This window comes from Sebastes fasciatus, chromosome 13 (genome assembly GCF_043250625.1).
Source record: "Sebastes fasciatus isolate fSebFas1 chromosome 13, fSebFas1.pri, whole genome shotgun sequence".
NCBI classification, from domain to species: domain Eukaryota; kingdom Metazoa; phylum Chordata; class Actinopteri; order Perciformes; family Sebastidae; genus Sebastes; species Sebastes fasciatus.
The window spans coordinates 22,790,211-22,805,129 of NC_133807.1; the positions used below are offsets into that span (position 1 = coordinate 22,790,211).

Here is a 14,919-nt window from a genome sequence, read left to right on the forward strand (position 1 = left end):
ATGCCCCACATGCCTCGGTGTTGTACACCTGAGGGAGGGGCTGTCCGACAGTCAGTGCATGAATTGTAGTTTTATGCCACGGGAGCTGAAGATAGCTCGATTAGCTGAGCTAGAAGAGCAGCTCGAGTGCCAGTTGCCCCTATCGGGTGTACCTTCACGGAGTGGGCGGAGACGCGCCCCACCTGAGGGGGCCCCACCTACAAAAAAGGCACGGAAAGTGGACTGTTTGGCAACTAAGGTCGACACGCTAACATCAGAGTTTGCTGAGATTAAAGCGCTGCTCCTTAACCTTCAGCCAGGCAGGGTGAACGCAACCCAGCCTACCCCACCGGGATGGGATGAGGATGCCCTGTCTACGAGGGCTTCCTGTAGCCAGTTCTGTGAGGACCGGCCTGGACAGGGAGAGCTAGTAGCCTCCTCCCACGCTTCTGACACCTGTTCCCAGCAGTCAGGAAGTGGGTCCAGGGCAGGCTCAGAGTCTGCTCCAGCGACAGTTAAGCCAGTGGTCCGTATGGCTCTGGCACGCTTAGGCGTGGATGAGGCCCCGACTGCGGGCACCTCATCCAGTGCATTTTTTAGGTGGGCCCCGCCCCTGGCGGGTTTCTCTGTTCCACCCTCCCAGCCATACATTGAGGAGCTCCACAAATGCTGGCCAGACCCGAAATCGCTTTCCCACCACACCACTGACGGCAGGGCCTTAGCTTCAATGCAGAACGCTGACACTTACGGACTGGGTAAGATGCCAGCAGTGGAGCCATCTATTGCCGCCCTTATTGTGTCTCCCAATGAGGTCTTCAGGCCTGATGCTCGCTGTCCCAGGCCCCAGTGTCGCATCACAGACGACTTTCTAGTCAAGGCTTATGAAACAGCGGCACGCATGGGCCGTCTTGGAAACTCTCTTTCCCACCTGATACTATCCTTGTCCCAGTCCCTGCAAACTGCTGGCGTGGATGCTTCCGTCCAGAGCCTCAGTGATGCATCCCTGCAGGCGTTCGGTCTTATCACAAGGGAGCTTGGCAGACTACTGTCGACCCTTACGCTGACTCGCCGGCAGGTATGGCTGGCCCAATCTCCGCTTTCGGAGCCGGGCCGGAGGGCCCTCCGCACTCTCCCCGTGGTTCCGGGGGAGCTGTTTGGCCCAGCAGCACAGCAGGCCTTGGAGCGTGGAATCCAGGCAAACCAGACTCGGCAGCAGTTTGCTAGCTTCCGGGAACCTACGCCTTTATGGCGACAGCGGCCCCCACAGGGTGGTGGTACCAGTCGCCCTCGGCTTCCAGCTCGTCCTGATACGTACCCGAGGACCTCGCAGGCTCCGGCACGGCCGGTGCCTCAAGCGAGAAGGGGTCGGGGGTCAGGGTATCGCCCCCCCAGGTACCCAAAGGGCCAGAGGGGAAGATCCTGATGCCCCGGGGCCGGCAGTCGGACGCTTCTCCCAGCAGCAACTCAGCTGCTGGGAAAGCAGCACTTCAGACCCTTGGGTGGTGGCTACGCTTTCCCAAGGGTACAATCTCCAATTCCGACGCCGGCCCCCAGTTTTCAGTGGGATCAGACTGTCCACGGTCAGAGATCCCACAAAGTCCCAGGCACTCAGACAAGAAGTAGCCACCCTCCTGGGGAAGGGTGCCATCGAAGAGCTGGGGCTAGAGACACAGCAAGGTGGGTTTTACTCAGTTTATTTTCTGATTCCAAAGAGAGTGGGTGGGTTTCGCCCTATACTGGACTCACGAGGGCTGAACACATTTCTGAAGGTGTTGCCCTTCCACATGCTGAGTACAGCAGATGTGCTCCAAAACGTGACACGGCACAGTTGGTTCACATCCATCGATTTAAAGGACGCATACTTTCACGTCCCAATAGCACTACCTCACAGGCAGTACCTGCGCTTCGCATTCGAAGGCAAGGCCTTCCAATTCAAGGTGCTCCCATTTGGTCTTTTCCTTGCCCCACGGGTCTTCACAAGGTGCATGAGGGCGGCACTCGCCCCGATGCAAGCCAGGGGTATGCTTATCCTCCCATACCTGGACGATTGGCTAATTTGTGCTCTGACCAGGGAACAGGCAGAACGGGACACTGCGTCCCTTCTGCATCACATGACGAGGTTGGGCCTTACCGTCAACCATGCCAAGAGTTGTCTCATACCCAGCCAACGGGTAGTGTTCATTGGTTTAACTCTGGACTCCCGCCATATGCTGGCCTTCCCAACACCAAGACGAGTAAACGCCATACTCCAGCTCCTCCTCCGGTTCCGGAAGAACAGGAGGTTGAGGTACAGCCTGTTTCTCAGGCTGTTAGGTATGTTGACGTCAGTAACATCAGTAGTGCCACTGGGCCTCCTGTACTTACGGCCATTCCAAATTTGGATCAATGGTCTCCAATTAGATCCAAAGTCCCACAGATCCAAGAGAGTCAGGGTGTCCTGCCGATGCCTCCTTGCTTTGCAGCCATGGAGAGCCGGGGCATATCTGGCCAGGGGCATCTCATTGGGTTCGATTCCCTCACGTCGCGAGGTGGTGGTGACCGATGCTTCGCCCTCCGGCTGGGGGGCAGTATGGCAGCACAGAGCGATAAGGGGGCTCTGGACAGCACAGGAAGCGGCGGAGCACATAAATGTGCTCGAGCTCCGTGCTATATATTTGGCACTTCGCAAATTCCTACCACATTTGAGAGGCAGGCATGTTATTGTACGGTCCGACAACAAGTCAGCTGTCTACCATGTGAACCGGCAAGGGGGCACCAGATCAACCCGGTTGCTACAGGTGGCACGGAGACTTCTGGTATGGGCTTTCCCTTGTTTTTCCAGCCTCAGGGCCATGTATCTGCCAGGGCCACAGAATGTGGTGGCAGACTTTCTCTCCCGCCAGAAACCCCCTGCGGGCGAGTGGAGGCTCCACCCAGAGGTGGTAGAGGAGATATGGCGCAAATATGGCGCAGCAGAGGTGGACCTGTTTGCCTCAGAAGCCTCAACGCACTGCCCTCTTTGGTTCTCCCTGACGGAGACAGCAAGCCCGTTGGGACAGGAGGCCCTGGCACACCCATGGCCAGATTGCCTCCTCTATGCCTTCCCACCATTCCCACTGATAGCAGTAACGCTACACAGAATACAGCACGGCAACAACAGACTCCTGTTGGTCGCCCCAAACTGGCCGGGGAGACCCTGGTTTCCGGGGATGCACAGGCTTCTGGACGGAGTTCCATGGTGCCTGCCCAAGAGGCAAGACTTGCTCTCACAACTGGGGGGCCGCATCTGGCATCCGAGCCCGGATCGCCTACAGCTTTGGGTATGGCCCCTGAGGAGCCGGACCCACTCCTAAGGGTATGTGACCGGGCGGTAATTCAAACCATTTCTGACTCAAGAGCACCCTCCACCAGGGCACTGTATGCCAACAGGTGGAAAATATTCTCAGAGTGGTGTAAAGTGCATGAGGAGGTACCTCAGAGTGCCTCTGTGCCAATAATACTGAGTTTTTTGCAGTCTTTGCTGGAGAAGAAACTCTCTCCTTCTACCTTGAAGGTTTATGTAGCTGCTATTTCAGCCGGGCATGTCAGAGTGGATAACCAGACCGTGGGGTCTCACACTCTGGTGACCCGATTTCTTAAAGGAGCCCAGCGGCGGAACCCCCCGCAGGCTGTCAAGGTTCCCTCGTGGGAACTGCATCTGGTGCTAGAAGCCCTTTGTCTCCCCCCCTTCGAGCCTCTGGAGCAGTCGGGGCTGGAGTGGTCTTCAGTAAAGGTTGCTTTCCTTTTGGCGATGGCATCAGCAAAACGTGTGAGTGAACTTCACGCCTTGTCAGTGAGTGAAACGTGTATTCGCTGGAACTCAGATGGCACAGGGGTAGCACTTTGGCCTAACCCATCATTTTTCCCGAAGAGGTTGGCTCCGACCCACTCTAATCGGGTCATGGAGCTGGCAGCTTATGACCCTTCATGCCTACAGGGGGAAGATGCTAAGTCAGCGGAACTGCTCTGCCCAGTGAGGGCCTTAAGGCATTATATACAGGTGACTGCGAGCTTTCGCCGCTCTGATAGTCTGTTTGTCTGCTATGGGGGCCATAGGAAAGGGCACACCCTGTCCAAGCAGAGGCTTTCCAGGTGGATTGTTCAGGCCATTGAGGAAGCATACAGGTCAAAAGGACTGCCTTTACCTCTTAATATCAGAGGCCACTCCACCAGGAGTGTCTCCACTTCCTGGGCAGCGCTACGGGGGATCCCCCTAAGTGATATCTGCGCTGCGGCCAGCTGGGCTACTCCATGCACCTTTGCCCGTTTTTACAGGGTCAATGTTGCTGCTCCCCATGCAATAGCATCGGTGGTCTTTCAGGAATCCACAGGCCGTTCCCGGTGAGGTGGGTTTTCCTCGTGACTACGTTGGTAGTAGTCATCCAGTGTTAAACACTGCCTCTGGCAGTCAGGAAGAACGAAATAGAACGATAGTTACGTATGTAACTACGGTTCTATGAGTTCTGGATGACTGCCAGAGTTGGCTGTCACTCGGAATCTTGGCGAGAAGATTCTGGAGGGACATATCTGATGATGACGTGGGCTTATATAAACTACGTCATCCCAGGTCACATGTGACTTTGTTGATATTAAATACTCGACCTGCGCGTGCGCGAGATGGATAACATCCAGTGTTAAACACTGCCTCTGGCAGTCATCCAGAACTCATAGAACCGTAGTTACATACGTAACTATCGTTCTACTTTCCTTCATCTGCCCTTGTTACATGCCGAGCTGGAGAACGGAGCAGAAGTTGCCAATGGGCCTAAGGGCAGTATTCAATACTGTGTGTGGTGGTTGTGGTTGGCGGGTGTGTCGGAGTCGGCAGTTGTCTTTTGTGATTTAAGTGTGCTTATTGCTATATTGTCAGGAAGTAGTGTTAAATTGTTCAATACCTGATTGTTCGCTGCTGCTGAGGAGCAGTAGGTTTAAGTTGAGTACCTCCGGGTTGTTTTTCACTGCGATTTGTAAGCAGTAGCTTTAATTTGAGTGTTTTTTTGTTTGTTTAATGAAAGTACTACAAAATCTATGCTAATAAATCACTGGATCATATGGTGTTCCAGCCAAATGTGTGGTTTGTAAAGAAATACTGCATTTTAATGATAAATGTTGGGAGGTTTCGGGACACTAAATCGCTCAACGATACTAAATCATGGAAGCTAAGACGTCTTGAATTCCAGTCCAGCCACTAATTACATACAAAGAACTTTTTCTGATGATTATTTATTCACTTTAACTTAATTGTTCTCAACAACAACAAAAAAGCGCAAACTTTCACATGAAACTAAAACTGGCTCACCAAGAGTTCTCAAGTTTAGTCATCTGCAGCTTGTATGTTATTGTTCTGGATGACAAAGATCACTGTTAAGACTTTATAAGTATGAAAGGCAATACTCCAAGTTACACAAGACACACCCAAGTCTTGATTCCAATGCAAAAGCTCTAGTGGTCAGTTACATAACTATCATTAGTAATTGATTAACAAAAGGCACTACAATGTAAACCCCCACAAAGGCCTCACAAAGGATTCCCATTTAAATCAAAATAACTCCCTCCAGACTCCAGCTGCAACATTTGTGGTAATAAATACAGTTTTAGACTACAAGACTATTTACAAGACTATAGCTAATATTTTTGTTGCATCTTCTTTTCAGTGCAAATGTCTTGGCTGCCAACTCAGCATTCACTGAGAGTCCATCTCACAGACTGTATATAAGAAGTGGACGTAGTCACCGTGACGTCACCCATTGGTTTGTGGACTGCCGTTTTGAAGCCTCAAGTTCAGCATTTTGGCCATCGCCATCTTGTTTTTTTGCAACCAGAAGTTACAGGAGAGGGTGGAGCTAATGGTTATTAGAAAGAATGCTAGTTTAAGGAACTTCCACATTGGCTTCACTTTTCAGACCCTGGAGTTGCCCTCTGGTCCATCTTGCTTGGACATACTTAATCCATGTCATCATGTCATCAGCCAGTGGCAAAAAAAAAAGAAAAAAAAGGCCACAAACTGCATAGGAGGGCAGAAAGTTTTTGAGCATGCAGGGCAGACGTAGAGGACAGAATAGATCTGGCAATTCATTCAAAAGTATATGAAAGACTGGACTACAAACAAGGCACTTTGCTCCTGTCCTGCCAGTTGCTCCTGAGTCTGGAAACTACTTTTCACCTGGTCGACAATCTCCCAGGTGAAGCCTGAGCACCCCCTCAGTGTGCAGCTGCAACAAGAGGTCAAACTCAGCCGGCATGGTGTGGAGTCCCGTAGCTTGTCTGTTATCGTAGTAGTGGTGAGTCAGAGCATGGAGTCCATGTGGGTGATTACTGAACGGCCAGAACCCGTACAGATGCACATTGGCACAGTGTTCCAGCGCCAGGCTAACCATCATTATGCCGGTGCTGAGTCGTTCTCCTTTTAGGCCATGGGAGCGCCAGAAGAGCGCCAGATTCTGGAGGTATTCAGGGTTAAAGAAGACGGGCCGGGCGGGGCTTTCAAAGTCCTCAGTGGCGTAGACGGCCCGCATGCACACAGGGGTGCAGAAGCTGAACGAGAAGGCGGGAAGGAGCAGCAGGGAGTTGCCGTATCTGCGCAGACTCTCCACAAAGGGACGGCGACGCCCCATCAGAGACCCAAACCTGAAAATAAACAGCAGATGTGAAGCAACAAGACAACAGGAACATTTTAAAGTGCAGTGAGGTTCATCCTCTGGCTCACTTCTCTACGAAGATACTTGGGTTTGCTGTCACAAGGTCAGTCTTGATGCCCACGTGTTTCTCGTAGCCATTTTCCAAGGGAGGTAGGTTGCACCTGAACAAGCAACAAAGATGATATAGAGATCGTTATAAAGAATTGCAAAAGAATGTGAATGTTAACGTTGATTAAGGTTGTCATCAGTCCACTACACTGGACACCTTTCTCACCTGATAACAAACTGAGCTGAATCAATCATCTTTCCACAGCTGCTGTTGGTCAGGATCCCTCCGTTCCCAACAACAGCACACGTGTCCCATGTTTTATTTGGGAACGGATGCTCCTGGAATCAACACCAGAGGAAAATGTATTACAAAACAACATTTATATACAGATTATATCATACTGTCTGTGAAAGACAAAGAGACATATTAAGGGAAGTTGATCCAAGGCCGATCTAATCTCATTTGCAAATGAGCATGTGTGTGTTTACTAGTTTCAATAGCTAATAATGTCAAACATTAAAGTTCCTTCCTTCTTTGGCTGTGTTGGTGGTAGACAGATGTTATTCACGTCTTGGTGAGGTCAAAAGTTTGTACTTTATGGGCTGTTCTTTTGTGTGTATTTCAAATGGACACGTTGTACTTTATTGTTCTTAAGAAGCGGGTTATTAGCCTGCTCACCTGGTTCCACGTTCCCTCATCTGCCATGCAGGACATAACCGGCCTATTTCCACTCATTCCCTGACAGATTGATATTATAGCTTTGTGCCTTGCTTTCCACCTGTTGTGACTTGTATCCTGAATCCTGTTACTTGGAATCTGAAATTGACTGTCTGCATGGCTGTAGACTCTTCGGGCCCTATCTTACACGTGGCTCAAAGCGGCACACAGTGCAACTGTCAATGCTAGTTTCAGACTGACGCAGTTCTAATTTTCATGCCTAGCGCTCACATTGTGAAAGTAGCAAATGTACTTTCTCTGAAAATCGAATTTAGCACCTTTAACTAGCAAAAGTGGAGTTGGACATATCCTAAATGCACTTGCACCACATACTTTAGACCTGTCTATATTTCATTTAAACAGGGCCTTTGATATCTTTTTATCACATGGCTGCTTTATTGAACTGTGTATTGTGTGTGTATAGTCTATATACACACACAGTAGTCACTATTTGTATTATCTACTTCTTATCTTATCTTATGTTACTATTTATCTTCACTATCTTTTACTATTTTATTACTATTAATAATTAATTAATTATTTTACTATTTTTTTTGCTTTGAAAACAAAGTCCTCTTGTGTGACGTAGAGTTATGTACATAGCTGAGGTCATAGTGAAGATAAGAACTACATCCAAATAAACTGAAATCCTCTGTGACTCAGTTACATTTATCTGTATCTGCCTTCTACCACAATTGTCTTTATTAGTAAATTGAAATTCCCTAAATGTATTCATTATATTACTTTACATTTTGAGCCACCCTAACTAGTATTGCTTTTATCAGAAGTTAAACAAAAACAATCAAAGATGATCTCACAGATTTAATGAGTCATACTTTGGATTCTTACAATTCTGTCCATGTCCTTAAAAAGTAGATAAAGGTGTATATTGATGTCACATTATATTGTATGACAAGAATATAACTTGCACCAAACAAGACACCAAACAAGCATCAGATGTTGTGGTAATATTCATGAATGAGAAACAACTTACCTTTACAAAGGTGCTGAAAATCTCCGGGTTCACCTGGAGGGTCCTGTTCTTTTCTCCGTCGTACACGAGCTTGGATCCCACTGGAGTGTTGGCCTGGGTAATGATGGCCTTGCCAGAACCATGGCACTTGCTGCTCAGCTGAGATCTGGGGAACCACAAGGACTTCGTTAAATCACATTCAAGACGGTCAGGAGTGTTGTTGAACAGAAAGCTTCATAATTTGCAAAATACAGAAAGAGTTAATTGAATAGACAGTTTGTTCACGTTATAAATAAAAAGATTATTCTTTCCTAAAGGGCTAACAGTGCAAACAACGGCAACAGTGCAGACAGTGTTACAGGGTGGGCGCTACGATTAAGTTACGACAACACCTACAGTATAATCGCCGTCTGAGAGCAGTACTTCATGTATAGTTTATTTAAACTACCTTTTAAATCATACATACTGTACATCCCCGGATCACCAATGTACGGCCTGTACTATGGACACTGTAGATACGGCATATCTGGTCATGCATTGACAATTATTTGCACTTCTGGTAACCTTTTTTTTGTTTAGTTTTTTGTTTGCAGAATACAAAATAAAATAAATTCAAAATAAATTACCTGTATTTTTGGTAATTGTCCTCCTGCTTCTTCCAGGTCTTAGAGTAACAATCTTTTACTTTTTCGATGACCTCCCTGTGACACACACACACACACACACACACACACACACACACACACACACACACACACATCCAAATACACAGTCAGGTGTGTAATCCCTGTAGCGCTGACATGACTTGATCTGTTAAAGGCATAAACAAAAAGGTGCCTTAAGGAGAAGAAGCAAAGTGACGGTGTTTGTTCTCACTTGCAGCCTTTACAGAGGTCAGCGGGCCAGGGGGGGCTTTTCGTGGGAGGAGGCGGTCTGTGAGGTTCCACATTACTGTGGAGCGAACACAAGAGAAACAGGACAGGTGAGTAACATGTTGATGTCAGAGATAAAACAGATGCTATAAGAGGCTCTGAGCCCCATTTGTCTTTGCTTCATATCAGAATGAGAATTAGCTTTATTGGCCAATTATGTGTATAGTTTATATATATATCTAAATGTGCTGTATTGATTGCTTCCATGCACGTTGTCATTACATAAAGCAATCTAACCAGTGAATGCTTTTATGCAATCAACTATGTGGCTAAACCTGAAGTTCTGACTTCAGCAGGAGACTTTTGTTTCTGGGCGTTATAATCTCTGTGGTCTGTGGTCTGTGCTATGTATTAATTATAGTTATGTAGTTATGTATCCTCTTCTCTTCCAGTTATTAAGTTTCCAAAAAGATTTTTTTTTAAATCTCTGATAGAGTCCAGTTGGAGTTGTGATGTGTGATCCTGCTTGATTCCCAGCCTTCACTCTTACAATGTGTGCACCTGTAGGACTGCAAACCCACAACCTATGAGAGATTGTTATTAAACTTAAAACTTTAACTGTTTTTTTAGATTTCATGCCTTTATTGATAGCGACAGAGATAGTACTGAAAGGTGTAGACAGAGGGAATGACATGCAGCAAAGGACCACAGGTCGGACCCGAACCCTGGGACGCTGTGGTTAGGACCCAGTCTCTGCACATGGGGCGCCCGCTCCACCAAGTGAGCTACAGCAGCGCCCCCAAAACTTTAAACTTTTTAAAAGAATCATCATATACATACAGGTTCATACATGAAATTTGACCTCTGCATTTAACCCATCCTTAGGAGCAGTGGGCTGCTGTAAAGCACCCAAACTCGCTCAAGGTCGCTTTGACATGCGGACAATAGGAGCAGGGGATCGAATGGCCAACCTTGCGGTTAAAGGTCAACCCGCTCAACCCACTGAGCTTCAGCCACCCCATACAAAATTAACCCATCCTAAGCATTTAGGAGCAGCCGTGAAGCACCAGGGTGAAGAACCAGGGTCTCTCGCTCAAGGACACTTTGACGCGGAAATCAAACCGCCAACTGTCTAAAGTATCATCAGTAACAGTTTCATGCAGTATTTCTTTAATTCTTGGACCTGGTCTGCACATGTGAGGCTTGTACATTGTACATGATTGTAAAATCAGTGAATTAGCTTTATTGTTCTTCAATCACATGTTGTTATGGTTTGCATTCTGTGCTTGTAGCCAGCTAAAGACAGACATTTTGGGAAAAGTGTGAACAAGTCTATTTAGTCCATGAGCCAGGGGTCGTGCCACTTTGGAGGGACCAGGTCTCATAGTGATTTTATTAAAGGTCTATATCTGTAGTGTTGGAAAATGCATCATAGCATTGCAGCAATGGTAGCTTATGTGCTATCACTCCTTTTTTCATCCCTCCATCATTCAAATTTTTCCATCTTTTTTCGTCATTTTACACATAGATCCAGTATAAAAGAGGGAAACCAAAACACAATATCATGACGTCATATATCGTTGTAAAGCTTAGACTTCAATCCATCCTTCAGTCACATTGTCATTATAGCCTTTTTCCAAACAAGTGCCTTTAATTCTATTTAGTGTGACTATTTCTATGTCTGTAACCTGCTAAGTCTATTCATCTAGGCAAAAAATTATGTTTATTAAAATGTATGTACAAAATACAACCTAAATAGTGCATTAAAACAAATCAGTAAGATAATGTAAAAGAAAGGTGAAAAACAGCCATATCTTTAAACAGTAAATTAACTGTAAAATACTGTGAAATTAATAAAAACAACCAGTTCAAACTGTATTTTTCATTAACAGTAAGTACAAAGCTGTAAATGTCAGTGACAGTATAATAATGTTAATTTTCAGTAATGGTAAATGGACTTATATCGCGCTTTCGTAGTCTTCCAACCACTCAAAGCGCTTTACACTACATGTCAGCATTCACCCATTCATACACTGATGACAGAGGCTACTAAGGTGCCAACTTTGCCCACCAGGATCTAATCTAAATACTCATTCACAGCAATTTGGGGTTAAGTGTCTTGCTCAAGGACACATCGACACCGGGATCGAACCACCGACCTTCCGATTGCTGGACAACCTGCTCTACCCTCTGAGCCACAGCCGCCCTCATAACATAAAGGCAACCCTGCTGACAGTTCTTTACTGTTATTTTACTGGGAGATTCTTAACAGTGCACTAGCACACCTCCAGCACCCAAATACAAAAAACATCTCGATTGGATTGAAGATAGTTTTTGTGTGTATGTTCTACAGGGAGTTTGGACACACTTACTTGTCATTGATCATAATGAGAGTGGTCAACAGGCTCCCCAAGCAGAAAGTGATCACCAAAGAGAAGAGTGACTTCTTCTTCTTCTTGTTCAGACAAGTCATCTGTTTGTTTGTTTGTTTGTCTTCTCTGCACTTTGTCTCTCCTCTCTTCCTGTTTGTGTCCAGGCAGGCCTGTACTACGAAGCAGGATTTGGCGTTAGTGAGGTAACTTCAGGGATTTCCGTCCTACGAAGGTGGTTCACTTCTTACCGGGGTAGATCGCCATGGTAACTGCTGCGGGGTAGATCACCATGGTAACTGATGCTGAACAGTTTACGTGCTCCAGAGCAGGTTATGTTCCAGATAAGAGATCAACTCGTATAAAAGCACCGCCTGCTGACTAATCAGAGCTCAATGCGGTGATTGTATGATAACATTACACACATACGAAGAAGTTTTACCAACACTGTAAAAATGGTCTTAGATTTACAGTATATTTTGTAATCACAATCGTAATTATCTGTATTTAAGCTTTTCTTGATCATTTTTAAAGATAATTATTCAGTTTTTTAGAGGTTTATGACTCTATTTTAACAATTCATTTATGTTAGAAGAAAAGGATTTCATGGAATTTTCTAAAAATATTTCTTGTGAAAATACAGATTTTTTTTGCAAAACTTCTGAGCTAATGTAAATTTCGGCTTTCGCAACGTAAATGACATGTGTTCATTTGTGATTTATATGTAAATGGTATTACATTTACGTGTATGACTATTCTAACAATAAATATATGTTGAAAGTAAAATATTTCTTGTAAAATTACAGTAATAAAGGCTAATTATATAAAGATAATTACTCCACAGTTCCACATTCACAAGTGTAAATTTACCCAAAGAAAGCCTAATGTCTTTGTATTTATGAAAGAAATGGAATTATATCTGTCAACAATTTCTTCCTCACATAACAAAAAAACAATGAATGTATGCAATATCTTTAATGTTTTTAAGTGAAATTATTGTCATACTCTCACGTGGTCTTTTTTATTATTATCTACTTATTTATTTATTTTCAATGTGTTTTTTTATTTTATGTTGGTTTCATTTCTGTTGTCCTTTTATGTTTGTCACAGGTCTTTGTTTATGTTTTCGCTATGCTTCTTTTGTATGTAAATGATTTCAATGTTTTCTGCTGTTACTATGTATACTGTCATTTTGAAATAATAAAAAAAAAAGAAGAAAAAAAAAAAGTCCCTAAGTGACACATACTGAACATCCTGATGGGTCATGTGACAGGTCATGTGATTTTGTGTTCCCATAACAACTTTTCCAAAATGTCTGTGTGCCAAACCAAATGTGACATATATGTCACAATAAGAAAAATGATTATGATCTGCTCAGTTAATTTAGCTGATTCAATGATATTTAGTTAATATATTTTATATTGTTCAATTCAAAGCATATTAAATCAAATGTAAACAAAAAATCATGTTATATTAATTAAATTATTAATAAAATGTATAAGGAAACCATTTTTGCCTATCAGTAAATTAAATAAACAGACAAACAAGATTTTTCTACCCTATACCAGTCACATTTCAATGCCATTTAATTTTTTCTGTAGTATGGATAACAAGAAGCAATACAGTGTTCAGGACGCACTGGCAGTCATCCAGGGAGACGACAGTGAGTTTGAGGGTTGTCGTGCTTACTGGGAAAATGACACAAGGTGTGCCATGGTGGCTGACAACATGTCACACAACCCGTTTTCAGACCCTGCTGGCATTTCTACACATAACTGATAATACTGATCTGTCAAACAGGCAAGAAGGGGATAAGTGCTGGAAGATCCGTCCATGGCTTGATAATTTTTGCAAACAATGCCTGGAGATCACCCCAGAAGAACACAACTCTATTGATGAGCAAATGGTGTATTTCAGAGGTACTCACATGGAAATAACACGGCATCATTTTAACACCACTGAAAAACAAGTTAACCTCTTAGTTATTTCGTATTGAAGACGTGCCATTTTCCCCAATTCATTTTCTAAATGTCTCTGCTAGTAACTTCCCTCTTAGATTGCTTAGATCATGATGTTGAAATGTATTCACTCGGGGGCAGAAAAACACCAAAGTCATTCCACACTAACTTCACCTTTAACAGCTTTGTGTCTTTTGACAAAGAGGATGACATCAGCGGAAAAACAAAATACTTCAATTTCTGCCCTATATTATCAACTGCTCCACTCTTGTCTTGTGGTCACCCAGCATGCCTCTTTATCGTTTGCCCCCACTAACACACATCCAGCACCCAAAATACAAAAAAACATCTTGATTGGATTAAAAATAGTGTTATTCTATAGGGAGTTGGGACACACTTACTTGTCGTTGATCATGATGAGAGTGGTCAGCAGACTCCCCACAGAGCAGAAAGTGATCGCCAAAGAGAAGAGTGACTTCTTCTTCAAGAGCTGTCCCCTCATACCTCTCCCCTCCTGCTAACTTCAACCTCTCACACTGTGTTAATCTTTGGCCTCTCTGCTTCCTCCTCAGTTAGTCGTCTGCCTCTTGTTCAGACAAGTCATCTGTTTGTTTGTTTTTTTGTTTGTCTTCTCTGTCCTTTGTCTCTCCTCTTTCCCTGTTTGTGTCCAGGCCAGATGAAACTGATCACCTTTTGTAGCTCCATCACATCCTACTTTAATCCTTGTCATGTCTATTTTGGTCCACCCATTTTCTCACCTCTGCCTCTCCCTCTTTTTCTCATGTGTTTACACAAAGAAATACATAATCACTAAGCTATGCTATAACCCAATTGAGTTCCACCCAATCAGAGTTACTCCTAAGATTGTGCATCTGATTTTACCCGAGGTTACCTTGCCTCATCCAAAAGCGATTGCGGAGTGGATGGATGACATGAAAAGGTGGCCTGAGATCAGTTATGGTGATATTTTTAACTACTTTGTTCTGTCGGTCAGAATAGATGGCTCTGCGATGAAAAACTATAAATTTCTTGAAAACAAATGGTCAGAGGGTTGTTAAGGAAAGCTGAAGCTGCACACATTCACGTCATGGTTCATTGACTGAAGAGCAGATCGAATTAGCAGGTGCGGGCCTTGTTGAATGTGTGACATGTTGTGATAGTACAGGTGTCACCACATCAACAATGGATGATTGTAAATGTTTGATGTCAAAATCATGTCCTCAGTCTGTGCATCTTCTAGATCTGAAAGAATCTCTTACTGGAGTGGAAACATAAGACGAATCACTCCTGGATGATGCAACTAATAGATGAAAATAATTGCTAATTCTGTGGTTTAAGCTTAAATC

At 44.6% G+C, this 14,919-nt stretch overlaps 1 protein-coding gene across 1 annotated transcript; it reads right to left on the reverse strand.

Moving 5' to 3' along the window:
• Nucleotides 1-4,966: 4,966 nt before the first annotated feature.
• LOC141780855 (alpha-2,8-sialyltransferase 8E-like) lies at nt 4,967-11,895 on the reverse strand. The gene is made up of 7 exons (XM_074656281.1): nt 11,619-11,895; nt 9,251-9,325; nt 9,001-9,075; nt 8,396-8,540; nt 6,910-7,022; nt 6,704-6,796; nt 4,967-6,624 (listed from the first exon to the last, which is right to left on the reverse strand). Exons 1-7 carry the CDS (start codon nt 11,717-11,719, stop codon nt 6,150-6,152), a joined length of 1,077 nt encoding a protein of 358 aa, XP_074512382.1. The 5' UTR covers nt 11,720-11,895; the 3' UTR covers nt 4,967-6,149.
• Between the last annotated feature and the right edge of the window lie 3,024 nt (nt 11,896-14,919).

Excerpts from the sequence above, each read along its gene's own strand:
- LOC141780855 (XM_074656281.1), bottom strand. The coding sequence starts at position 11,719 with ATGACTTGTCTGAACAAGAAGAAGAAGAAGTCACTCTTCTCTTTGGTG. Across the intron at positions 7,023-8,395 it reads TTTTCAGCACCTTTGTAAAG|GAGCATCCGTTCCCAAATAA; the intron begins GTAAGTTGTTTC and ends TGTTGATTCCAG. Across the intron at positions 6,797-6,909 it reads TCAGCTCAGTTTGTTATCAG|GTGCAACCTACCTCCCTTGG; the intron begins GTGAGAAAGGTG and ends TTGCTTGTTCAG.